A 26,438-nucleotide genomic window follows, 5' to 3' on the forward strand; every position below is an offset into this window, starting at 1 on the left:
CCAATCAAGGTGTAGATTTTACTCAGTCGATAAAAGTGTTACTTATGTGAAATTACTGCTGTGTTCATTTGGATGCCTCAGTTAGTGTACGTTAAGGATACATTGTAGGTCATAATTTCTTTATCACAAACCAAGTGAATGTTTCGAGTCTTAATAATGGTGTTTAGTAATAAAACGTTACTGTTTTAATATAGGAACTTACCTCCTTATTCATTATGTATAGGGCACACTTCCTAACTACTAAATAATCAAGGAAAGAGTGGTGTAATTCATCTGGATGCCAAGCAGAGGTACTGTATCCACCCCAAATTTTATTATTTCCCTATAACAGCACGTCCTGAAGTCCTTTTATTCCTATTACATATAACACAGCATTTGCCAATAACAATTTTTTTTAGTTCATTAATGAATGACACATTATACATTTACTATTTATAGTTACACATAATGTTGTAGAACGTCCAGTTAGTTCCCGTCATCATTTACATTAAACACCAGCCATTATTATTTGTCTTTCTTAAATTTAATGAGACAAAATAATACAGCTCACTATGTTGTCCTCTGTCCTCTGTCATGAAGACTTTCCTGTGGTGGAAAACATACTGGCACTGGAAACTTCCATCTCAATTTCCATTCGACTTGATGCTCATAGATTGTATTTGGTGCTTTCCATTGTAGGCCTTTGAAATTTTAAACCAAATATTCCAAGAAACAAATGTAAGTTGTGTCATATGATCCTATAAAACTAAAGAAACACTGATAAGCCTCACCATATCAATGACTGTATGTTTCTTAGGCGATTAAGATTATGTGTTGTTTTAAATAACAATGTATTACATTTATTATTAGCCTTAGGTTATGTAGAACATCCAGCATACAAGTCCCTGTGTATGAGTTGTTACTATAGAAATGAGAATGCATTAGATCAAGGGCATCAATATAACCCTGTGATTTGAATTACAGCCAGAGCTGCTTGGATATCACAGGACTGTCATTCATGACCAGTCACTGCTCTTATCTCGGTCCATGCAGGCTGTGTTTTGAGATGTTAAAGGCTGCCTGTACAAGCAGAAAGAATGCTCTTATGTACACATGAGCCATTATTGCACTGTTCAGGGACAATTCTTCCAATTAGTATATTGAAAAAGTGCAGAACCCAGCCAGCCAGAGCTACTAGTATAAATACATTGTCTTTGGCAGACCCTGACGTCAATCCCCTTTAAGTAGAGATGCACACCTGACTGTTTGTGTATCATGCAGGAGAAGAGGGGAAGATGAATACACATTTTCTCTCCACTCTCCTCCTTTTGGTCGTTCTCAATGTCAATTCAATCTATAGTGAAGAAGATACAGAAACTCTGCTCTGTCTTGAGCACCAAAAAACTTTTGAAGGCTCCTGCTATGAGTTTGTGACCCTGCAGCGTAGCTTCCTCGAAGCTCAAAGTTGGTGTGAGCGTGGTGGTGGACACCTGGCCTTCATCCAGAATGATGAGATGCAGCAGTTTCTCCAGAGACATTTGCAATTGGAGCAGGACTGGTGGCTAGGACTGGCGCCTGCCTCCTTCAACCTCAGCATGGGCTCGGCTGCCACAGAGGGCAAGTGGTTTTGTCTTAAATAATGCTACATATTTAATTTCGTATTTGCCCTATTTTAAGCTGCGTGTTAAGGTTTTTAATCATTTAACTTATTGACTTGGCATGGAGTAACTGCTGAACATGCGTTACAATCTTAAAGGCAGTTTGACCCTCATCTAAGTTGCTTACCATAGGGTTCTGTAGACAAGAAGATAAATGTCTTAGAGATCGCAACACAAGTGTGAGTATCGTTTTACCCTTGGAAATGAAACCGACGCAGTACATTCTTTACAGTATATGTTAAGTAAATGTTGATTAATGACTGGTCATAAGATCGATTAATTTTCTATAACAGCAGCTTGGGCAATATAGCCGCTGTAATTTAAATCACAGGTTTATATTAATGCGTTCCTTCGAATACTGTATGTTATTGTTTCTATAGTAACAGCTAATTTACAGGAACTTCTACAGTATGCCTGACAATATGCATAATGTTACAATAAACAGATTTAACATATAACATATAATCATTGCTCTGGTAAGGTTTTGTGTAAGAAGATGGTTATTTAACATTTATGGAAGGAGTCTCCAGTGTCAGTGTTTTGTGAGAGTCAGTAAAAAAAAAAAAATCCTGACACTTTAGGACGTGCTGTAATGGGAAAATATAATCTTGCCATTCTAATGCAGTTTATTTTCCTATAACAGTATGCCCTCAGGTGTTTTATTCCTTTACACAGTAACAGTGTACAAACACTATCTCACAAGCTGCACCTTTGTTCAGTAAAGTGTCTGCAGTTTATCACACACTGTCATGCTTTCCAGTGATATCTGACAATCTACCTCGCATGCATTTCCTTCATTAGATATCTCGAATAGCCAGCACCCTTTTGATGGCTTTTTTGCTTCATTCACTGAGGCCCTAAACGTGTCAGTCTCTTTGATTTGTTGGAGAGCCTTTTGTTGCTGTGAACAAAGAAGCTGGTGTTATTGTTCAGACACTGACACAGCTCCTATGGTGCTGCGTATTTTCAAATGCTGTTGTTTTCCATTCTTTACATCCTCATCGTAGGAGATGGAAGCAACAAAACTGTCAGCTTTTGTTTTGGGGTCTTTTCTTACTTCAGTTTTAGCAATGGGTGATAAGCATGTTGGAAATAAATGATGAGAAATATTTGAGTAATTGTACTTTGCTACTATATTTTATGCTAAACATCGTGCATATTATATACGGGCTCTTGTGGATTTTATATACAATTATAAATAAGATATATTATTTATAAAAATGTTTTCATCACATTCAACACAATGCTATAGCTATCTGTGTGCACTTGAATAAGGATAAGGTGTTGAATTTTTCAAGGATGAGTGCCCCTGGCCCTTACATCAGTAAAATGTTACAATATGCTGTAGTAAGCAAAGACTCGATAACATGAGGCATCTCCTTTGCTTCCCTAATTAGAGCTCCAGCATGTTGAGGTATGTTTTGCTAATTTGGTAACATTAACTGGCTAATAAGCTTGTTTTCTTTGCTTGGTAATGCTTGGTTTGACTAGCATAGATTCCTGTAGTAATTGGCTAGGCAGCAAGTCAAATTCTAGCTAATCTAAATATTTGTTATTTACAGTTGTGGTCATAAGTTTACATATGCTTTGCAGAATCTGAAGAAATGTTAATAATTTAAAAAAAAAGAGGGATCATACAAATTACATTTTATTTTTTATTTAGTACTGCCCTGAATAAGCTAATAACAGATGTCTACATATAGTCAACAAAACACAATAAAAACTGAATTTACACAAATGAACCAGTCTAAAAGTTTACATACGCTTGATTCATTATACTGTGTGTTGTTACCTGGATGATCAACGAGTGTTTTTATGTTTTGTGAGAGTTGTTCATGAGTCCCTTGTTTGTCCTGAGCAGTTAAACTACCCACTGTTTTTCGGGCCCTGCACATACATTGCTTTTCCAGCATCTTCTGCATATTTGACCTCTTTCCAACAGCGGCTATATGATGTTGAGATCCATCTTTTCACATTGAGGACAACTGAGGGACTCGTACACACTATTACAAAAATTTGCAAACATTCACTGATTCTCAAGAAGGCAACATGTTACATTAAGAGCCAGGGGGGTGTAAACTTTTGAACAGGATGAACAGTGTAAATTGTTATTCTTTTGTCTTCTGGGAAACATGTAAATATCTTATGTAGCTTCTGAAGGGGCAGTATAAAATTACAAAATAAGAACTTTAAAGAAAGTAATAACAATTTACACCGATCATCCTGTGCAAAAGTTTACACCCCCCTGGCTCTCAATGCACTGTAGTGTGTTGCCTTCTTGAGAATCAGTGAATGTTTGCACCTTATGTAACAGCTGTGTACGAGTCCCAATATCATTGGGATATGAATATAACGGATCTGAATACCATGTAGCCGCTGATGGAAACTGGTCAAATATGCAGAAGATCCTGGAAAACCAAAGTATGTACAGGGCCTGAAGAACAGTGGGCAGTTTAACTGCTCAGAATAAACAAGGGACTCATGAACAACTTAAAAGCAAAACTTAAAAACAGTTATTGAGGTAACGACACACAGTATTAAGAATCAAGCTTATGTAAACTTTTTAACTAATTAATTTGTGTAACTTCAGCTATTATCTTGTATTGTGGACTAAATGTAAACATCTGTTATGTGAAAGAGCTTATTCAGGGCAGTACTAAATTATCTTATTTATAAAAAATAAAATAAAAAGATTAACATTTTGCAGATTCTGGAAGGCCTATGCAAACTTATCACCTTAACTGTACATGGTATTGTACTTCTGATTAATTCCTTAACAAACTATATTATGTGTCATGTATATGACCAGCAAATATCCTCTTTGCTTCTTGCATCTATAGGTTCCTTGTCCTGGCTTGATGGATCTGACGTCAGTTACTCGAACTGGCTCCGTGAACCTGAGATTGGAGAAGCTTGTGGTTACATCTTGAAGGAATCCGGATTTCAGTGGGCGTCGACCAAAAACTGTAGCCAAGAGTTCCACTTTATCTGCGAGTTTGGTTAGTTTTCTTTGTACACACACGGGCAAGTTTCTGATTCCATATCTGTAACGTGAATTCATATTAGTCTGATTTGTTGTAGAGTCGGGACATGGTCTAGCCTGTATGGACCACAACGCCACGCTACAGTGTGGCTCTGGTCAGGTTATAGAGATTGATGACAGCTTCTACGGCAGGAAGACTCTACACTACTGCAGGGCCGGACGCTCTGTTCCTCATACATCCTTACAGGAAGAGTGCAGCTGGGTCGACGTGGTGGATACAGTGTCAGGTATGAATGGAACACTGGTAGAAATATTTTTAAAATATACTCTATTGGGAACACCTGTACACCTGCCCACTCATACAATTATCCAATCAGCCAATCAGTTGAAGATTGAATAGTGACCAGGTGACATTTTTCCACTTTCAGCTGACAGGAGTGGAACATAATGTGGTCTTTTGCTGTTGTAGCCCGTCTGCTTCAAGATTCAACATTCGTGCATTCTGAGCTGCTTTTCTGAACAGCCCTGTTGTAAAGAGTGGTTATTTGAGTTACCATAGTTCAAACCAGTCGGGCTATTCTCCAATGACCACTCTCATCAACAAGGCATTTTCGCCCACAGAACTGCTGCTCGTTGGATGTTTTTTGTTTTTCGCACCATTCTGTGTAAACAATAGAGACTGCTGTGTGTGAAAATCCCATGGGGATCAGCAAGCAGTTTCTGAAATACTCAAACCATATGAGATACCAGTGATCCTGATTCCTTCTGTTTTCCCATCTGCCCAATCCATCCTGATGCCCTACTTCTGGTTGGAGTTCTCATCAACTGGAAATCACGCTCTGCTGCTAAGGATGGCCCCACACGGTGCAGCCTAAATCCTAAATATCATTAAGATTACTGAGGATGGTACCACTTTAAACCATAAAGATGGCTTTGGACCTCAATATGAACAGTTATGGACTTCACTTATGGACTTGGTGGTTTAGGACTTCGATTGCTATGATAGCTTTAAGACTGCAATTGCCATGAACAGTTTTGCACTCAGTGAACAGTGGATAAGTTCAACAAAACTGTTGAAACAACAATGAAAACTGTAATGAATTTCCTGGTTACACAATTGCACTATTTGACCATGTAGTACACAGTTATAGAAGGGATTTGTTTATAATCGCACTATCCGGTGTCACGCAGATACCGTCTTAGGAAGTTTTTCTTTGCCATTGTTGTCTCTGGCTTGCTCATTAGGGATACATTTATCCATTTAAAATCTATATCTTGAATTTATATATTTCTGTAAAGCTGCTTTGGGACAATGTCCATTGTTAAAAGCGCTATACAAATAAAACTGAATTGAAATGAATCGAAACCATTCCATCTGGCACCAACAACCATGCCAGATCATTTTTCATCATTCTGATGTTTGAAGTGAATGTAAACTGAAGCTCTTGACCTGTATCTTAGATGATTGACTGATGAGCAGGTAAATAAATCGGTCTGTGAGTGTATATTTATATCTATAATTACTATTTACCTTCCTCTCTCTAGGGCACTGCCATGGGTTGCAGGTATGCCAAGCTGTTGCAGATGTAGCATTGTTTGGAGAACCGTGTCCAGGACTAGGAAGCTATTTATCAGTGGATTATCACTGCAAAGATGGTCAGAGACTTTTCTAACTCTTTATCACTCTCATTGTGTTAACATATGGCAATAACAATTAAGTTGATGTAAATATATTTAGCTAATTAAAATAATCTTGATAGCAGATATGTCTCAAGATTACAAGAGCAGTCCTAACTGTGTTGCAGCTCAAGCAGTAAATGAACTATAACCTTTAATCATTACAGTTATATGTATGTTACGTGCCATATTACAAGGCTTCAAAGTTGTTGCGAAATTTATTGGATTATATACAAGTTTTTATGTTTTAATAATATAATAACACTGCTGTGTTGCTTAACAGGACTTCATTTGCTGATTAGTAAGCAAGCTGCTGTCTCTGATAACGTCACCTTGACTATAAAGTGGTTGCTCCATCCTTTCCAAGGAAATCTCACATGCACTTTGAATGCTGGTGATGGGCACACCATCGACCCCTACATGCCTGAGAAGTAATTACAATACCTTTGTAGAATACCTTTAGAATTCATCGAGAAAGCTAAAAAATTAGGTTAAGTCTCCTTGTCTTTTTAGGTTACAGAGTTATGTAGTGCACAGATACCGACATGCTGGAGTCTATACTGTTACAGTAGAGTGTAGCACCAGTGAGTGGCACGTGACAGCTCAGAAAACCATCACCATCCAAGAACCTGTTGGGGAATTTAACACAATTGTGTGCCACAGCTCAAACCAGACAACGGACAGGGAAAACTGCAAAGGTCTTAACCACCATGCGCTGGGAATCCAAGTGCAGCTCAGTGCTGGTAAAATATAACACTGTCATCATCGTCTTCACTAATGAAAACCTCAACCGCAATATAGATCCACTTTAAAATCCTTTTATTCCGTCAGGTACTAACGTCACATACAAAATCCAGCATGGGATCACTGAGCTTGTCCGCTCTTCTGAAGTCAGAGGGATCATTCCTCACAACATCACTATCCCTCAAGAAGCTTTACAGCTTTTGGGCTTGGGATGCCATCAACTTACTCTCCTGGCCTCCAATGGAGTGACCGCTCCAGATGTGTCTGCTACTCTGGAACTTTGCTTGGTGGAGCCAGTGGCTGGTCTTCAAGCCTCTGTGGCACCAGAACAGGATCTGTGCTCAGACTCAGCTCTATATGTTAATGTCTCTCTGGACCATGGTACTCCAGTTGAGGTGCTCTTTCTGGTCTCTGGGGATAACAGCAGCTTCTCTGAGACCCATCACATGCGAAATGGGAGTTTACAGATGTTCAGGGTCTCCAGCAAAATAGAAGGTTCTGTTGATATTGTTGTAATATTGTTTTTTTGTTCTGTTTTATTTTTTTATACCAGGAAATCAATTCTTTCTTCTTTGTTTTTTTTTTGTTTTTTTTTAAGTAACCAGAGGAATTTTATTTTACAGGGTCAATGCAGGTAAAGGTCAGGGCGTGGAACTTGTTTTCATCAGTGGAAGTTGATGCCGGAGAAACACTACTGGATTGCCAGGTGGACAACTCAGTATGTAAAAGAAACTGTTTCCTTCATGTCATCAAAATTGCAAAAGGCATATATCAACCCTATTAATAATTCCGTCATTTTAGACAGAAGATCACATGGGAGGGCTAACTGGCAATAACCTGATGATCACTGCAAACCCTGAGAACCCAGTCATAGGCATGAGTAGCATAATGTTGGGTGTTAGTGGCCTAAATGGAAATGCTGAACTTTACACATTTGCCTGGAACTGCAGTAAGTGGTCATTTATTAAAATAAAAATCCAGTGTGCTTTACATACCTACCTAGATGCAACTCCCTTTTCTGACCATACAATAAAGAATAATGGTATTGGAATCCACTGCCATTTCTTTTTCTTTCAGGTGGAACTTGTCCCTGTAATGTCAGTACTCAGACTAAAACCCATCAGATAAGTGCTAGTTGTCTCCCTCCACCCTACAGTTTTTCAGTCTACTCTGTGACCGCTACAAAGGCAGCGGGACAGCTAGAGGAACGGACAGCAAGCAAATGCATCTCTGTGTCTCCAGGGAATGATTTTAATCCAGTGATTACGTAAGAGGATGTTTTATTTACTTCCTTGTGTAACTTGTGCAGAGTTTGTTCTTTCTGTTATTTCTGAGGCAGATGGCCGGTCTCTATTATTAATTATTGACTTTGTGTGTTTGTCTGTGTGTGTGGGGGGGGGGGGGGGGGGGGGGGTGTCAGGGTTAGACTTCAAAACAGTGTTACTATGAATGCAAACTTCAATACACTGAAAAACACAAACTATTAGCATCATATATATATATATATATATATATATATATATATATATATATATATATATATATATATAAAAATACTAATTATATATCAGATGCCATGAGTGTATCTTCTACCATCAGTTACACATTTGAATGACCATGTAATACGAAGCAATATGATAACATGGAATGAAAATGACCTTATATACCCATGGGCATTGTTTTCGACTCAAGACAGCTGTCATTTGCTGCTATTGTTGAGCAACTGTTTGATGCTGTACACAACAGCACTTCACCCTTCAAGCGTTCACTGAGAGTAGGCTAATGATTGGGAGGCAGGAATTTGGCCAATAGTTGCTGCAAGTCTTTTATAATCGACCAATTGGTGTGCAAGAAGGCGGAAATTACAGAGAGGGGTTAAAGCAATTCAAATATGCACACACATGATGTAGTATTAGACCATATTTATTGCACATCATGAAAATAAATTTCCCAGATGCTTTTATATGGTCCAAAAAAGAGGACATATCCGGGAAAAAGAGGACATGTCCGTGAAAAAGAGGACGTATGGTCACTCTACTCTAAGTTACAAAGCCATTGCGTCATGTTTTGACAAACAGAATTTAAAAAATTTGTTTATTGTGTGTTTAGTGTACTATAATGTTGTTGTATTTCTGTTAATGTTTTCTTGCCTAACCTAGCCTAGCCTTGCATTGCCTTGCCTTGCCCTGACCGGCCTTATTCTAGTCCTTTGTTGTTTTTTTGCTAGTTTTGTTCCTTTAATTGCAGAAATTTAATCTGTTAGCATTTAATAAAATTGTCTGCACATCCTGCCCGGATTCATTACAGAATGCTCAGCTAATATGGATGCAGCAGACCTGGGGGTGCTAGGGCAGGAGTTGGCAGCATAAGTTCTTCTCCTCGGGCAGCACCAGCAGCAGCTTGAAAACCTGGTCAACAAGCAGAAGGAAATAACTGAACTACTGTCTCTGTAAAAAATGGTCAGGGGTGGGGGTACAACTCCAGATCAGTGATCTTGTTGTCCCCCCACACCCCAGCCCTACTGAGTATGTTACTCCACCACGTTGCACGTCTCCACACTTCCTGGTTCTGGAGGTGTGCAAATCCAGCACGGTGGGCAGCTTTACACTGATGGTCTTTTCAGAGCAGCCTGATGATGCGCTGCAGTTTGTGAATGTCATGTTTGGTGGCTGAGCTGCATTAGACTGTGATGGAGGTGGTGATAACAGACTCTACGATGACTGTGTAGAACTGCACCATCAGCTCCTGTGGCAGGTTGAACTTCTTCAGCTGGTGCAGGAGGTACATCCTCTGCTGGGCTCTCTTAGTGAAGGAGCTGATGTTACTGTCCCACTGCAAGTCCCTGGTGATTGTAGTTCCCAGGAACCTGAAGGACTCTACAATCATCATGTTCTGTCGAGGATGGTGAGTGCTGGCTGTGTTAGGGGGCTTCTCCTGAAAAATACCAACATGTCCACTGTTTTGTTCAACTCCAGGTTGTTGTGACTGCTCCAGAGGACCACCTGTTCGACCACCTGTCTATTAGCAGACTCATCACCGCCACAGAAAAAACAGATGACTGTAGTGTCATCTGCAAACTTCAGGATTTTGACAGGAGGATCCATGGAGGTGCAGTGAGAAGAACAGAAGGGAAAGCACACAACTTTATGGGGCACCTGCACTGATAGTTTGAGATCCTGAAATGAATTCTCCCTCACCTGCTTCTCTCTGACAGTGAGGAATTTGGTTATCCACTGGCAGGTGGAAGCTTGCATGCTAAGTTCGGTCAGTTTGTTGTGTAATAGTTCCAGGATGATTGTGGTAAACACTGAGCTGAAATCCAAGGACAGGAATCTTGGATATGTCGAGGTGTTGAAGGATAACGTGAAGTCACAAGTTCATTGGGTCATCCACCAACCTGTTGCCCCAGTATGCGAACTGCTGGGGGTCCAGTAGGGTGTTTGTGATGTCCTACAGGTGAGTCAGTACCAGTGTCATGACCACAGAGGTCAGGGTGACGGGTCTGTAGTCCTTCAATCCTGTGTTGGTTGCCTTTTGTGGATGGTATTATTGTGGAACATTTGAAGCAGGAAGGTACTTCACACAGCTCCAGTGATCTGTTGAGGATCTCTGTGAAGACAGGTGCAAGCTGATCAGTGCAGGCCTTCAGACAGGAGACATGTCACAATTTACATATAACTGATGAACATTTTTATTTAAAAATTTGGTATGTCCAAACTTTTGACTGATAGTATAGATTCTTGGCCTATGGTTACTGGAGCAAAACATGATGTAATTTTCAACAATAACTTATGTTGCTTAGCCAGTAGGCGACTAAAGGTAAAAGAGATAAGTAGACAAATAATATTTTCACTGCAATAGGTTGTCCCACCATGTTATCATGTACCGTGGCCTGCTTTCTGCTTTTACTAGGAAAACAATCTTTTAGTGTCTTTTATTGCTCATGTTATTATTACGTTCTGGCTCACTTTCTTGATATTTATGCTATTCTCTCTTCAGATGTTCCAACTGTGACCCAGTGAATGTCAACGCAAATGTTAAGTTGCAGTTGCAGTGTGAAGGCTGTCAGCAAATTGTTTGGTACTTTGAGGACACAAACCCTGTACCTGTAAGTGCATTTATACTTCCTGCAATAGCTCCATATTCATATAATATAGTGTCTAATGAGACATTGTTTCTTTGCTTTGTTGCTTTTAGGATGTTTTGAGTTCCTGCTTTAATGAAAAAGCACAGAAGGCACTGATCAAACAGAAGGAAGGTGTCAGCTCTTTTGTAATCGAGAGTGCAACCCTAGTCAATGCAGATCAGAATATAAATGTTGTTGCTTATGGTGGGTATCACTTGATTTTATTTTTATTTGGACTTCTTCAGGGATTTACAAATGAAAAGGCCACACCTGCTAGTGAGGCTTGCATCAATTTCTGCATTCTAGGTGTAAGAGATGGTTTATCTGGAGCGACTGAATTCACCATCCCAATATTCGGTGCCTCGTCTACTTTGTTTCCATCATTACTACCTGACAGTCAAGCCACAAATGGGCAGCTTGCATCCCAACCCCAAACTGAGGTTTTCTCTCCACCGTCCTGTAACATTAACCCCACTGTTGGAGACATTCTCTCTCCCTTCAACATCACATGCACTGTGGCTCCTTCATTCTGCAAAGCTGGACCCTGTATGTACTGCTTCAGAACATCCACTGGTGAGAAAACCTTTACCCAAATTTCATGATGTTCTCATCATTCGTCCAAACAAAAGGTACTTTACTGCCTTTTGTTCTGCCTCTGCTATAGGTGTCTACTTGTACTGTGGCCATAACCAGATGGTGGAGTCATTCTTTCTCCCTGTGGGGAGCGATGGTAACTACAGCCTGGTTGTAGCGATCACTGTTGAGAATGTGGAAGGGGAGAAGATTAACACAACCTTATCTGTCCAGGTTTGCACACAACTATACCACAATCTCTAGCTATATTACCCTACAAAGGCAAACATTTATAACTACATTAACATTGAAATTGAGAAAGGTTTGTAGGTATCCCAATCAATGTGTTGTGGTTAGATAGTTGGCACCAGATTTTCTCCAAAACAGAGCAATTTGTCATAAAATAAAACAGATTTCAAGAAGGCCATTTTCAGTCATAGATCCATTTTGACCAAAGTGTCATTACTGAATTGCAGGGGTTTTTTTTTTAACACTCCTAGTTAAAAAAAAAAAAAAAAAAAAGGATAGATTTATTACCCTAACATGTCTTCAGCTGGTGAAGCATGGTCCAGATACAGCCACAGTGTCATATCACAGCAAACCAGTGACTCCATTTCCCATCTTGCACTGTGGCCTACAAACATGGCCGCCATGGACTGCAATTCCCAGAACAATTACATTCATTCTAATCACGCACACCTGCATCAAATTCACAGCACTCACAACCACAGCATAAAGAGACTGTTTGAACACAATGACTTCGCGAAGTATGGAGTGTTATCACCGTACCAAACGTTTATACCCTGTTTCCTCGTTTTGTTTCATGTTCATTGATCTTGTTTCTCGTTCTCGATTCTTGCCTTGCCTCGTTTATGCCTGTTTGCAGATCGCCTAACCCATTGCCTGTTTTTGACCACGCTATTGTCTCATGATTTGGATTTGTCTGCCTGCCTCTCTTTATTAAAAGCTTTTATCTGCACTTGAATCCGTCCTAACCTCCAATACGTGGATTTTGTGACACACAGCAAAGTATTTCATGGGACCAACCAGAGGGCTTTATAAAATATTGTAACAGAGACATTAAATGCTCCTCTGTTGTTGTTTATTCAATCACATGCATTTATGTATCTTATTTAGCTAAAGATAACTCATCAGACCTAGGTACATGGCTAAAGACATTATGTCGGAACTTTCATAGATTTAAAATTTAATTTACGCTCTCTGGGCCGATCTCACAACATGGTTTGTTTAAGCAAAAACAAGTGGATGACAAAAACATGTAAAGACAAATAGATAAGGAAATATGCATTTCTTCACACATTGAATTTGAAATAGTATGTCCGGAGAACATTTGAAGGACATTTTTCTAAGAGTGTAGTGCAGTATATTGTATTTTCTTAATTCACATCCTGTTCTCAGGTAAATGATGCTAGCATTGGGAACACAGTGGAGGTTCTGCAGAGCTTTGTGTCCAAGCAGATGGACCAGTTGTTGCAGCTTGGGAAGTTGACAGGGGCAACATTAGCCCAGATGTTCCAGCCGGTGTCTAATAAGCTGAATGGGGACACAACCGAGGGCCAAGAACAAGATGCAAAGATGAAGGTGCACATACAGAATCATTTCTAGATTGTTGACCATTTCACATCTCTGCACATATAGTAATAAATGTGCTTGTCCTGACTGAAGCTACGAGAGCAGATGCTGTTAGACCTGGGCAGAGCTGTGAACACTGCCCCCCTCAGGAACCCTTCAGAAGTGCAAAAGACAGCTGATGCTGTTGTGGGCCTCACTACACAGAGTGAAGAGCTAACGTCTACATCTCAGGTAGTACTCCTGTTCCAGCAGTAGACTAATCTGGATAACGTGCAGTTCTGTCAAATATTTCTTTCTCATTTGCAGCTAGAGGCCAGCTCACTTTTGTCAAACCTCAGTATGTCCCTGGTGTCTTTCACACTCTCTGAGGGGGGTGACAAAGAAGTAATATGGCAGGCAGTCACATCTATCATTCAGGCCACCAGTAACATCCTCAAAGTTTCTGCCAGCACAGACCAGCAGGTATCATACTCCAACTGGTAGAATCTCATCTGTAAATACATATTGAAGGATTACTGTTACCCACTGTTACCCACTGAACATTTTCATTCATTAAAGAACAATACGCCATGATGTAGTAACGAAGAGAATTAAAATGTGTGCAATAATATAAAACCTGGAATTTTTTTTTTAATTACAGATGGCACTGCAATCAGAGCTGCTGTTACAGAAAATGAATGTATTCTAAAAAAATCAAACACCTTCTGGCCAATCCGATTCGAGAATTGTACAGCACTGACGTATAAGTTACTGTATCTCTCCTTTGGTTTTTTCTTTGCTATAGGAAATCATTTCAGAAAATGTGCTAAATGCAGCAGACAACGTCCAGAGTGTGCTGCTAGCTGGTGCGAGCATAGACCAAGAGCCCATCATTGTTAGCACCTCCGAAATCAGTGTGTATGTAAACAGGTAAGCTACAGGCAATACAAAAACAGACCAGCGTGAGTGAAAAAATGAATCTTAATTTATACATAACACACAGAAAATACCAACTCATAATATTATGTGGCTTTCTATCCTCAATCGTCAGTCAGCTTTCCAGCTGAGCCTTTAACAAACAGACAAAGTGAAGAGGCAGAATTGTGACAGAAATATGGCATCATGAAGGTGGCTGATGTATAATCAGTGTTAATATTAGTGTTAAGATGCCTAAAAATACTTATATGGAATTATGAAATAAGGAAAATTTGGGAGAAAACCCATGCCTGAAGCTCAAGCTTCATCCTACTCAACTTCCTATAAGTTCCCATCTCTGTCTTTCTTTACTAGTTATCAGTTAAGGGCCCAACAGTGGCAGCTTGGCAGACTTGGGGCTTGAACTTCTGATCAGTAACCCAGAGCCTTTAACCACTGAGCCACCACTGCCCATATACTATACACATTATGATTTATGTGTGTATGGAAATTTGTTCAATTTGAAGCTTGAATGTCTTTTTACAATAACATTTTCTTTAAATTTCATTAGAGTGTCACCAGTGGCACTTCAGAAACAGTCCTTAAGAATTGGATACAACAGCTCAGCCAGCTTTGTGCTTCCGTCTTTGGGTCCTAACGTGCTGCCTTTAGAAGAGCCAGTGGATGTGCGGGTGTGGATTTCAAGTTACTAGTCTGTGATTGTCTCTTTGTACCAAGAAAGCACTTTTTCATGCCTGTCTTTTTACTTTATCCTTCAATTCGCATAATGTTCTGTTCATTGTACAGCATATTAAATGGATATTATTGTTCTTTTACTGTGTTCTTGTCTGGACACAGATGCTGAGTTTTGCGATAAACCCTTTCCCCTGGAGGGAAGGTGAGCCCATAAATGGAGCGGTAGCATCTCTCTCCATCACCCGAAAGAATGGATCAGTTATCTCAGTATCAAACCTCAGTGAGGAGATCGAGGTAAGATGTTTTTGGTATTAAAACCGTTTTAATCTTGATGGATGCACATACCCGCGATGGACTGACACCCTGTCCAGGGTGTACCCCGCCTTGTGCCCGATGCTCCCTGGGATAGGCTACAGGTTCCCCCGCGACCCTGAAAAGGAGTAAGCGGTTGAAGATGGATGGATGGATGTACATATTCATTAAAGCAGTAGCATCTAGGATTGTTCATAGCGACTATATAGTACGAATGTTCTGTTTATGTTGCTTTGTTTTCTAGATTATCTTACCAAGACCAGAGGCTGAAGTTAACAGTACATTTCTGGACCTGGGGAACTACAGTACCTTGGTCATTAATGTGACCAAGCCAAACATATCTCTGGTTTTGAAATTGCACCCCTCAGAAGAGATACCTTTACATTTACTCCTGGGGTTTGAACACTACCCAAACAACACTCACTACAAGACCACACTTCAGCTCCCTCAACCAGGAAATTCAGCAGGTTATTCAATAACTGACATTTAGACAGGACTAAAAGGAAAACTCCACCTTGGACGACTTGCGTATGAATCTTTATCATTAACATGTGGCATGCAAGATTTATTTTGTAATAAAATTCTTCTTTCATTGGCATGTTCGCTTCCGATAAACGGTTTCCTACATTACCCACAATGCCATTCGAACCACTCTACCTAAAGAGTAAATGCAGCAGTGCTTTAGTCCTTCATTCAGTCCAGCTCTCGCACCTCCTCACATCGTGACTCGACACAACTGTGTTTTTGAGTCCAGTGTTTGCTGTCTTCACAATTCTATGCTAGATTTCTCATCAGTAGAACATCATGTCCTCATATGACATCAGAACAGCAGACAACCACTAACTTCTCACGGGAATTACGAAATACAAGTACCAACTAATAAATTAGCACTAGAATCGCTAAGCACATCAGAAATATTTCAGTATAGACATTTCATGTGTATCAGAGTGGAGCTTTCCTTTTACCTTAAAGATTAAGATAGTAATTGAAATTGATTACGATTATGATTGTGTTTGTGTGATATACTGTAGAAGAGAGGTATGCATGGGTTCTGGACCCCAGGGATATAGCACTAGAAGTTGGGGTTTACTATCTTCTGGTGAGGCCTATTGGCCAAGCAGGTGTAAACTCCTTGAATGCCTCAGTGTACATCACGTCGATAGCTGCTCAGTGTAAGTACTGGGATGAGACGGTAACCAACTGGAGTGACTCTGGCTGCAGGGTAAGTTTAAGTAGTAGATTTCCTCAAAGGAAGACTATACAAACGATTATCTATTGTAGAAACGTTCACTTATTATTCACTTATCTGTCTCCGCAGGTTGGACCTCGCACCACACCACTTCTTACTCAGTGCCTGTGTACACATTTGACATTTTTCGGGAGTTCCTTCTTTGTCATGCCGAACCTAGTCGACGTGTCCCGCACTGCTGAACTTTTCGCCACGTTCGTCAGTAACCCTGTGGTGGTGTGTTTTGTGGGTGCCATTTTCCTCCTCTACCTCATAGTTGTGGTTTGGGCGCGAAGAAAGGACATCCAAGACACAGCAAAGGTCTTCTTTATTGCAGTCATTATTCCTGAGTACTGATTATTTATTTATTTTTTTATCTTGTTATATTCTGGTTCTAATCCAGTATAAATATAAAAACATATACCCATACTATTTTATGAGTTATTTCATGGTTGGGGTGCCATTTGTGTCCCATTTATATTACATTTACAAATATGTATGTAAAGTAAAGGGAAAAGACATTTTAAACATACGTAGAGTGACATTCACAAAAGAATATGTGCATTTTTCCACAAACAACTTTAAAACATTCATAAAATCCATGTACAGAACTTTGAAAACAATATTTTACCCATACCAGCTTTTTATAATTACACCTTACCTTGAAATATAATCATTAAAATACATCAACTCTTATTTTTGCATTGATGTGTAAATCTATTTAACATATCATGCATGAAACATCCTTTCCCATGAGTCATCCGTTATAGTTTATGAAAATTTTTAGTTCAGTTCATTCACTCAGCCCTTTTACTTCAACACATTCACCCCTATACAATGTTTGGAATATTTCCGAAGTTCAACAGGAAGTTGCATTTTTTCGAATTTTCTGAAGATCATAGGAAGAAGAAAATGAAGTCGTCTCATTCTTTTTCCTATGTATTTAATGATCTTAACAAGAGTTTTGTACCCAAATTATAGACTGAAAGTAAATGATCAATTTAGGGAAACAAATTTGAAGTAAAAGTAGAATGCCTCCAATGTTCTTATCCCATTAGCATAGATGCTAGTCAGCTACATTTTGTGTAATTTCTAATTCGATGCTAAAACACAACCCTGTTATTTTAAAACCTGTTACTCAAATGTGATTCCTGTCTGAGATGGGTTAGTATATATTTTTTTAATGATTAGATGAGTGTTTTCTTAGATTCATTGATAACATACATTAAAAAAAAGAACTGTTTATAGGGATAAATGGCACCCTAATCACGGAATCGCCTTCATAGCTTTTATCTGAAAATGATATTGATGCATGATTTTTATGTACGGTGTAACGTGATCTTAAAGGTCAAAGTTACAGTGCTAGAGGACAATGATCCCTTGGCTGAATATCGCTACTTACTGACCATCAGCACTGGGCATCGTCGAGGAGCTTCTACATCCTCTCAGGTCGGTATGTCTACCTCAGTCCGAATGTCAAATCGGGAATAATGTCTAAGTGTCGTTACATGATTACCATTGCTACCACAGGTTACAGCAACTCTACTAGGTTCTGAGGGAGAAAGCGAGCCCCATCATCTAACTGACTCAGACAAGCCGGTATTTGACAGAGGAGGAACAGACATGTTCCTCCTCACCACGCCTTTCTCACTTGGAGAGCTGCAGAGCATCCGATTATGGCATAATAATTCTGGGAAACATCCTGCTTGGTAAACAATTGTTCTGCACTCCCATAGCCTATATTTCATATATAATATTTATACCACAAGGCTGTTAAATATTCAAATTTATCTGTTTAGATTAAATGTTGATCAGCTCTGACAGAAGCAAGAATCATTGAAATGATAAAGGTTGTAGATAACATTTTGGAAGAAGCCTCAGCAAATAATGTACTTTTGTACGCCAGGCCACATCACATTACTCTGCTGTTGATTGTTTTCCTATAACCGCATGCTGTCATGTTTTACTGCACGCATTTATTTCTAAACTGCCATTCATATTGGAGCTGCTTGATGACCATGGATATCTACGATTCAGGTATGTTAATAAGGCGATGGTCCAGGACCTGGAGACAGGGCAGAAGTGGCATTTCTTATGTAGTTCATGGCTGGCCATTGATGTAGGTGACTGCACCCTGGACAAAGTGTTTCCTGCAGCAACAGAGATGGACTTAAAAAGATTTAGGTGGGTAACTTTGGTTATTTAAATCAACAATATTCCCCTGAAGATGCACTATATGGACAAACGTCTGTGGACACCTGAGTATTGAACATCCCATAACAAAACTAAGACATTTAATATGGAGCTGTGCCTCCTTTGCTGTTAATAACCTCTATTCGTCTGGGATGGCTTTCCACTAGATTTTGGAATGTGGCTATGGGGATTTGTGTTCATTCAGATACAGGAACACAAGAGGTTGGGCACTGATGTCAGGTAAGGAGGCCTGGTGTGCAGCCATCATTCTAATTCATCTCAAAGGTGTTCAGTGGGGTTAAGGTCAGGATTCTGTGCAGGCCACTTAAATTCTTCCACACCAACCTTAGCAAACCATGTCTTCATGGATCTCAAATTAGTTCCAGTGAAAGGAAATATTAATGCTACAGCATACAGAGACGCTCTAGACAATTGTGGGCTTCCAACTTAAACTGCGCTTCCAGCAACAGTTTGGGAAAGGCCCACACATGGCTGTGACCATCAGGAGTCCACATACTTTTGGCCATATAGTGTACATCATATAATCATACTATAATAATAATAATAATAATTCGCTAGATTTATATGTTTTTCTAGACACTCAAAGCACTTTACATAGTATGGGCCCCGCCCCCATAACAATGGGGATCTCCTCAACCACCACCAGTGTGTAGCATCCACTTGGATGATGTAGTGGATAGTGCGCCAGAACACCCACCACACACCAGCTATTAGTGGCGAGGAGAGTGATGTAGTCAATTCAGATCATGTAGCCATGATAGAGAAGGGCCAATGGGGGAATTTCACCAGGACACTGGGGTTATACCCTACTCTTTATGAGTGTTTTAATGACCTCGGTTAAACGTCTCATGCGAAAGCCGGTGCTGTTTTTACAGTATAGTGTCCCCATCACTATGCTGGAGCATTAGGCCCCACACAGACCACAGAAAGAGTACCAATTACTGGCCTCACTAATACCACTTCCAGCAGCAGCCTTAGTTTTCCCCAGGTGGTCTCCCATCCAGGCTCAACCCTACTTAGCTTCAGTGGGAAACCAAGTGAGAACTGCAGAACTAAGAACTGAGATATGGTTCTGGTGGTATCAGAAGCTATCAGAAGCTATGACAGCTTCGGAAGTTGTTTTTTATCTTGATATAAGTGTTAACGCTTCACATTTCTATTTCAACAGTAATCTGTTCTTTATGAAAACCACAAAGGATTTCCAAGATGGTCATATTTGGTTTTCTGTGATCAATCGGCCCCCCAGCAGTAACTTCACTCGAGTGCAGCGTGTTTCATGCTGCTTCTCTTTGTTGCTCTGCACCATGCTGACCAGTATGATGTTTTGGGGGATTCCCACTGACCCCTCTGAGCAGACCATGGATCTGGGTAATGCCCGTTTATGTGCATTTATTATACTACTAACTTTGTCATGACAATTTGAAGCGCTTTAATCAAGAATAATGCTCTGTTAACTTCTGACTAAAGGTAAGATCGAGTTCACTTGGCAGCAAGTGATGATTGGAATCCAGAGCTCCATTATTATGTTCCCCATCAATCTTCTTATCGTGAGCATCTTCAGAAACACCCGACCAAGGGAACGAAGGACAGATCAAACTCCTAAACAGCCTAAGACTGATTCTATTAAGCAAGGAAAAACAGGACGGGTGTCACCAACCCAAACTCCTTCTCCACAAAGTGACCATAGGGAGATCACACCAGACGCTGTAGTCAAGGTACACAATAGTACACTGACCGGTAAAAAAAAAAAGAAGATTCCCATTTTCTGGAATATTTTAAATGTTTGTCTATTTGCCCTTGTTAATATTTTAGGATATCAAAAAGATAGCCCAATCACTCTCCAAAGCTCTGAGAAGCCCCATGCCAAGGATAGACCCTGAGAAAATGGATATCAACGCTCTCCTATCACTAGTCGAAGATATTATTTGTCAGCAGAACTGTATAGGAGGCGAGTTTTACTCTGATGCCTCCAAAAAGCAGTTTGCCATCTCTCTGGGGGCTGTAAATCTTCATGGTATGGACTGAAAATCGAAACATGTACAAAATCAGTTCCTATGATCTCTTACATTTTTGCAAAACATGCTTTAGTATCATTTTGTTCTTTTCACTACATTTCCAGAGAGGAGTCCTGAACAGATGCCAAAACAGAAACACAGTATCTACAGGCAGTATCTCTACAAACAACTCCAGAATGTGGAGAAAGAGCTGAGACTGCTGGGTCCTTCCCGGTTCTCTAAACCAGAGAGCTACATTCAGGCAGTGCTGCAGGTTCAGGGCATGAAAGGATTGCTTGAGCCGTATCTCTCCTCCAGCTCCAGTAGGGACCAGGTCTCCTCCGGCTCCAGTCTGGGGGAGGGCCGCAGAGGTGATCAGAAGTGCTGCCAGAAAGGCTTGCCCTGGTGGTTTGTGTTTGTTGGCTGGATTCTTGTTGCAGCCACTAGTGGAGTCTCAGCATATTTCACCATGATGTATGGGCTGACGTATGGAATGGATCGCTCTATTAGCTGGCTCATTTCTATGACTGTGTCTTTTTTTGAGAGCCTCTTCATTACCCAGCCTTTGAAGGTAGGCGGTCCTGCTTAATTTGGCTCTTTCTTTGTGTATTAAGTGGACTCTAAACAAATTTCAACTCTTTTTATTCAGGTGCTGGGATTTGCCGTCTTCTTTGCTCTAGTTTTAAAGACAGTTGATCAAGAGGAATGTGGAGATGTTCCTATTGAGGGGGCTCTATCAAGTACAGGTAACCTTTAAAGAAGGCACATTGGTGTAAGCAAGTAGTGTTGCCACCTCACAGCTTCAGCTCTGGTTAAATCCTAAGCTCAGGTGACTGTCTGTGAATGTTTTCCCCATGTCCATGTGGGATTCCTCCAGGTTCTCTGGTTTCTTTCCAGTTCCCAGAACTAGTCCAGTAGGAGTACTGACTATGCTAAATTGCCCTTAAGTGCGAAAGAGTGTGTGAATGTGTATATGCATGGTGCCCTGCAATGGGCGGGAGTCCCACCCGGGTTGTATTCCAAACTCATGCCCGATGTTCCCGGAGTAGGCTCGGATCTACCGTAATACTGACCAGAATACAGCGATTACTGAAGAGGAATGAAAGAATGTTCCTTATCATGTTTAGTATGAATTATGCTCCACAGATAATCCTGATGGCATATGCATTGCCAGGAGGGACAGCACATGCAGTTTCTATCAGCCTCCTCCACCCTCTGATATTGAGAAGATGAGGAACAACATGATCAAAGAACAGAAAGTCTTTGCACTCATCAGGGAGATTCTCAGTAAGAAATGCTGATTTGTAATGCAATGTTTAACTGAGAAACCGCTTAGTGTAAGACAACTGTTTCGTTTACAGTTTATGTCGGCTTCCTCTGGATGCTGCTCCTGGTGGCTTACGGTCAGAGAGATCCAAATGCTTACTACCTCACTCAACATATTCAGCAGCGCTTCGGGAACAGTATTGCTGACAGCATGAACTACAAAGATGTGTTTACCTGGGCGAACACCACGCTCATAAATAGCGTTTTCGGACGACAACCAGGTACGTATTTTAACCTGTGTATAAAGTAGATGTCCACTTTGACCAAATGTATTCATTATGTCTGATATACTTTGGTCATTATGATAGGCTTTATCACAGATGGAAACTCGAAGCTTGTAGGTAGTGCTCGACTCCGGCAGGTGCGAGTGCACAAGGACTCCTGCAAGACCTCCAGCTTCATGAGCCGCTCCATTCATGACTGCAATGCTCCATACTCTTGGGAGGTGGAGGACATGGGGTCCTACGGTCCAGGCTGGAACAGATCGGCAGATGTAAACGCGTCTAAAAGTCTCCTCATGCCATGGCGGTACCAAACCCAGTCCAGACTCAGGGCGCATCCTATCTGGGGTGGGGTGGCTTTCTACAGAGGTGGGGGCTTTGTTGTGGACCTGGGGCCTAACAAACAAAATGCAAGAAGGTATTGATATATCATACTAATGTGCAGGGTTGAAGAGAAGCTTGTAGTAGCTTACATTTGAGAGACACAATGCCATTTCAACTGAATTGTTTTTACAGCTACGACACTAGCCTGTTGTGGGCGTCTTTGAGCTCATATATGCAGAAGACGTTAGATAGCACTTTCCTAAAATAATTTTATATTAATATAAAATTATAAACTATTAATATTAATAGTTTTATTTTCTTAACATTCAGATGGAACACTTCCATTTTCAATGTTCAAAGCATATACAGCGTCCTGTAATTCATTCATTTTATAATCCTGTAATTGCTTGCCTGCACAAAGAATTAAACATGACAAGGCTTTACTGTTATAGGAAAAGCGTGATGCCAGTTTTCCAATGACAGGACACCTCAAAAGTGTTTCATTCTTCTTACACCACAGCAGTTTGCCAATGATTACATAATTTTTTAAATCAGTTTTTAAAAAAGAAAAAAAAAATGAAAGAAGAATACGTCGTACTTTTTAATCCATTTATAATTATTGTTGTGGAGACGTCTGCGAAACAAATGAATTCCTGCTCCCATTATGTTATAATAGCTACAAACTGTTGTTCCCGCACCTCTTTTTTTCCCCTAAAGGTTAACAAGACAAAAATAATAATAATTACGTTGTTACCAAGCTACCGCGAAGACGTCCGTCCTGAAGATTTTCCCTTGTCTGAAAATTGGACAGTGGAGACTCCTTCAAAAAATGTTCAATAAACATCGCCATAAACAAATCTCACCATATTAATAGTGGATCATAGAAGTCCATACAAGTCTCTGTAAACTTGTTACTCTAGGAACGCTAATACTATAGAAATGAGAATGAGCCGTGCTGTTATAGATCATTCAGCCCCTTCTGACCAATCACAATCACGCACCCAACAGCAGTTATATAAATTATTCAGAACTATATTCTGAACCCCAGTGTTTTGCTTCACAGTTTGCTTCAGTACCTTTTTGACAACACCTGGGTGGACAGATACACTCGGGCTATCTTTGTGGAGTTTACAGTGTATAACGCTAATGTCAACCTCTTCTGTATTGTCACGCTGATGTTTGAGACCACAGCAGTGGGTGAGTCTCATTTTCTCCCAATTTCTGGGCGTCTTTGGTTTATATGCGTTCCAGGAAGTCCATGTTGTTGTTTTTTTGTTTCACAGGAGCATTCCAGTATCGCAGTGATCTACAAAGTGTTCGCCTTTATCAGTCAACTGGTGGTTTTCATATTTTCATGATGGCCTCCGAGGCCATCTATTTTCTCTTCATTCTTTATTACATGTTTCAGCAGGTCAGTCCTGTTCTACGTAAACTGTGCAGTTTGATTATGGTTGATTTAACAGAGAATCAGAAAATGGGCACAGAGAAGGATATCCTTTTTTTGTTTTTGTTTTAACAGGGCAAGCTTATGAAGCAGCACAAGTGGGAATATTTCAGGAGCAAGTGGAATGTTTTGGAGCTAGCCATCATTATTTTAAGCTGGAGTGCATTGTGTGTTTTCATCAAGAGGACTCTGTTGGGCAACCGGGACATTGAGTACTATCGAAACCACAAAGACCAGTGAGTTCATTTAGGCATTTTAATCCCTTGACGTCAAGATATGAAAATACGGGATTATCTCCTAAAATGTCAATCGGTTATTTGTGAGCGAAACTTTGCTTACTAAAAACTCCGCTAACCCTTTGCTCTTCCGCCAGACATGCTAGCTTCCATGAAACCGCCACAGCAGATGGAGTTCTTGGATACCTAATAGCTTTCCTGGTTCTGCTGGCTACGGTCAAACTGTGGCACCTGCTACGCCTCAACCCTAAACTGCAAATGATCAGCGCAACCTTGCGTCGGGCATGGAACGACATCTCTGGCTTCCTCATCGTCATGACGATTATGTTATCGGCGTACTCCATCGCTGTAAGCAATCTGGAATTGAATTCGATCTGTGTGTGCTTTCTCAGCTCTAACCAGATTAGGCTATGTTCACATTGCAAGCTTCGTTGCTTATTGCTTCTTCATTTTTATATGACTCACATGTATCACAAACAATGAATAGTGTCATATTTGTAAGACAATCCAGCATAGCAGAAGTAATCCTGTAAGCTGTGATCCTTAACGATGGCACGACAAGACTCGTGGTGTAGAAAAAACCATTTCCATCCAAAAAAGTTCGAAGGACTGGGAGAAGGAAATGTTTTTACAGAAACGTAGCGTACAGTGACTGATGATTCTGAAGATGATGAAACCATGAACTTTAAATGAGATGTTTCTCATCTGGTTTGTTCTCCCACAGTGTAATTTAATGTACGGTTGGAAGCTTTATTCATACAACACTCTTCTACATGCTGCCAAGACCATCGTAAGCTTACAACTGGGGATCTTCAACTATGAGGAAGTATGTGAGATCATCATTTACATTAGTTTATTAATTTAGCAGACGCTTTTTTCCAAAGCGACTTATAAACGAGGAAATACAAGCAAAGCGATATATCAAGCGGGGAACAATACATGTAGTGCCTACTAAACAAGATCTGTGGATTGAGTTCTAGAAGAAGCAAAGTGCGCAGAGTAGAGTGTAAGTGCAAGAGTAAGGAGGGGTTGTTTTTTTTGGGGGGGGGGGGGGGGGGGGGGGGTTGGTTACGTGCTCACGGAAGAGGTGGGTCTTTAGCTGTTTTTGGAAGATAGTGACAGATTCTGCAGTCCGGATTGAGGTTGGAAATTAATTCCAGTACTGAGGGACAGTTAGTGTGAAGGTTCTGGAAAGGGACCTTGAACTGCGCTGAGTAGGCGCTACTAAGCGTCGGTCATTGATTGATCGCAGATTGCATGTGGGAATGCAATCCTTCAGGAGAGTGTTGAGGTAGGGGGGGGTGCTGATCCAGACAAGGTCTTGTACGTGAGCATCAAGGCCTTGAATTTGATACGGGCATCTACAGGAAGCCAGTGGAGGAAGATGAAGAGGACATGGGTTCTCTTGGGCTGGTTGAAGAACATAGGCATGCTCCTCAAAAATGATGAATCTCAATGTTTGTAATCTCCCCTCCCCAAGGTTTTGCAGTACAATCCTGTTCTGGGTGCATTTGTCATTGGTTCCTGCATCATCTTCATGACATTTGTGGTTCTGAACCTATTTATATCCGTTATCCTGGTGGCATTTTCTGAAGAACAGTTACACCATAAGGTACAGACATTCACCTTTTTGTTTTTCAAAACTATACAAGGAGCTCCTTTTTTTAAAATGTCGTCTCTACTTCTCAGCCGTCCGAAGAGGAAGAAATCGTAGATCTGATGCTGATGAAGATATGCAGTCTTTTGGGAATCAAGGTCAAGAAGAACCAGTTACCTGAGGAACCGAAAGCAAGACCGTTTGCCATATCATAAACGTACGATTGGGATCGAAACATAAGAGTAGCACATGAAGTGGATTATAGAAGCTTTTATGTAATGCTCTTTTTGTCTTTGGAAATTGTAGAACTATTAATCTCTCCATGCACAATGTGGTCATTATATTTAAAAGCTTGATGTGAAAGGTGTTACATGTACTGAGTGTGGGCTTTTATTATATAAGCTGTAAAACGCAGCCCTTTGGGTCTCTGTACCAGGCTTTTAACTGCTTGATTTCTTCCTGCTGTCCTTAAATAACAATCATAAAACCTACAAAGCTTGGTCTGAGGAGTTACTTTTTGAGTTTTCCTTTTCCTTTGTGTTGGATATATGAAGCTTATTCATCAGTCCTGACATACATCCATCTAGCTAATCAAATTTATACCACAGCACTGTTGGAT

At 40.4% G+C, this 26,438-nt stretch overlaps 1 protein-coding gene across 1 annotated transcript; it reads left to right on the forward strand.

The window, feature by feature from the left end:
- Positions 1-1,242: 1,242 nt before the first annotated feature.
- On the forward strand, positions 1,243-26,116 carry pkd1l2a (polycystic kidney disease 1 like 2a). The gene is made up of 42 exons (XM_053683067.1): positions 1,243-1,596; positions 2,131-2,136; positions 4,478-4,636; positions 4,719-4,907; positions 6,166-6,276; positions 6,581-6,728; positions 6,811-7,040; positions 7,129-7,615; positions 7,657-7,759; positions 7,843-7,990; positions 8,119-8,308; positions 11,041-11,149; positions 11,239-11,371; positions 11,474-11,740; positions 11,832-11,974; positions 13,160-13,342; positions 13,427-13,564; positions 13,640-13,795; positions 14,118-14,242; positions 14,799-14,919; positions 15,086-15,217; positions 15,480-15,702; positions 16,267-16,457; positions 16,554-16,784; positions 17,811-17,912; positions 17,994-18,172; positions 18,501-18,647; positions 19,846-20,045; positions 20,145-20,392; positions 20,490-20,691; positions 20,797-21,242; positions 21,321-21,417; positions 21,818-21,958; positions 22,033-22,218; positions 22,306-22,636; positions 23,606-23,739; positions 23,826-23,953; positions 24,062-24,222; positions 24,360-24,570; positions 24,947-25,048; positions 25,703-25,834; positions 25,912-26,116. Exons 1-42 carry the CDS (start codon positions 1,275-1,277, stop codon positions 26,032-26,034), a joined length of 7,515 nt encoding a protein of 2,504 aa, XP_053539042.1. The 5' UTR covers positions 1,243-1,274; the 3' UTR covers positions 26,035-26,116.
- The last annotated feature ends 322 nt before the right edge of the window (positions 26,117-26,438 follow it).

This window comes from Ictalurus punctatus, chromosome 10 (genome assembly GCF_001660625.3).
Source record: "Ictalurus punctatus breed USDA103 chromosome 10, Coco_2.0, whole genome shotgun sequence".
NCBI classification, from domain to species: domain Eukaryota; kingdom Metazoa; phylum Chordata; class Actinopteri; order Siluriformes; family Ictaluridae; genus Ictalurus; species Ictalurus punctatus.

Excerpts from the sequence above, each read along its gene's own strand:
- pkd1l2a (XM_053683067.1), top strand. The coding sequence starts at position 1,275 with ATGAATACACATTTTCTCTCCACTCTCCTCCTTTTGGTCGTTCTCAAT. Across the intron at positions 11,975-13,159 it reads ACACAACCTTATCTGTCCAG|GTAAATGATGCTAGCATTGG; the intron begins GTTTGCACACAA and ends TCCTGTTCTCAG. Across the intron at positions 18,173-18,500 it reads TCTGGGAAACATCCTGCTTG|GTATGTTAATAAGGCGATGG; the intron begins GTAAACAATTGT and ends TCTACGATTCAG.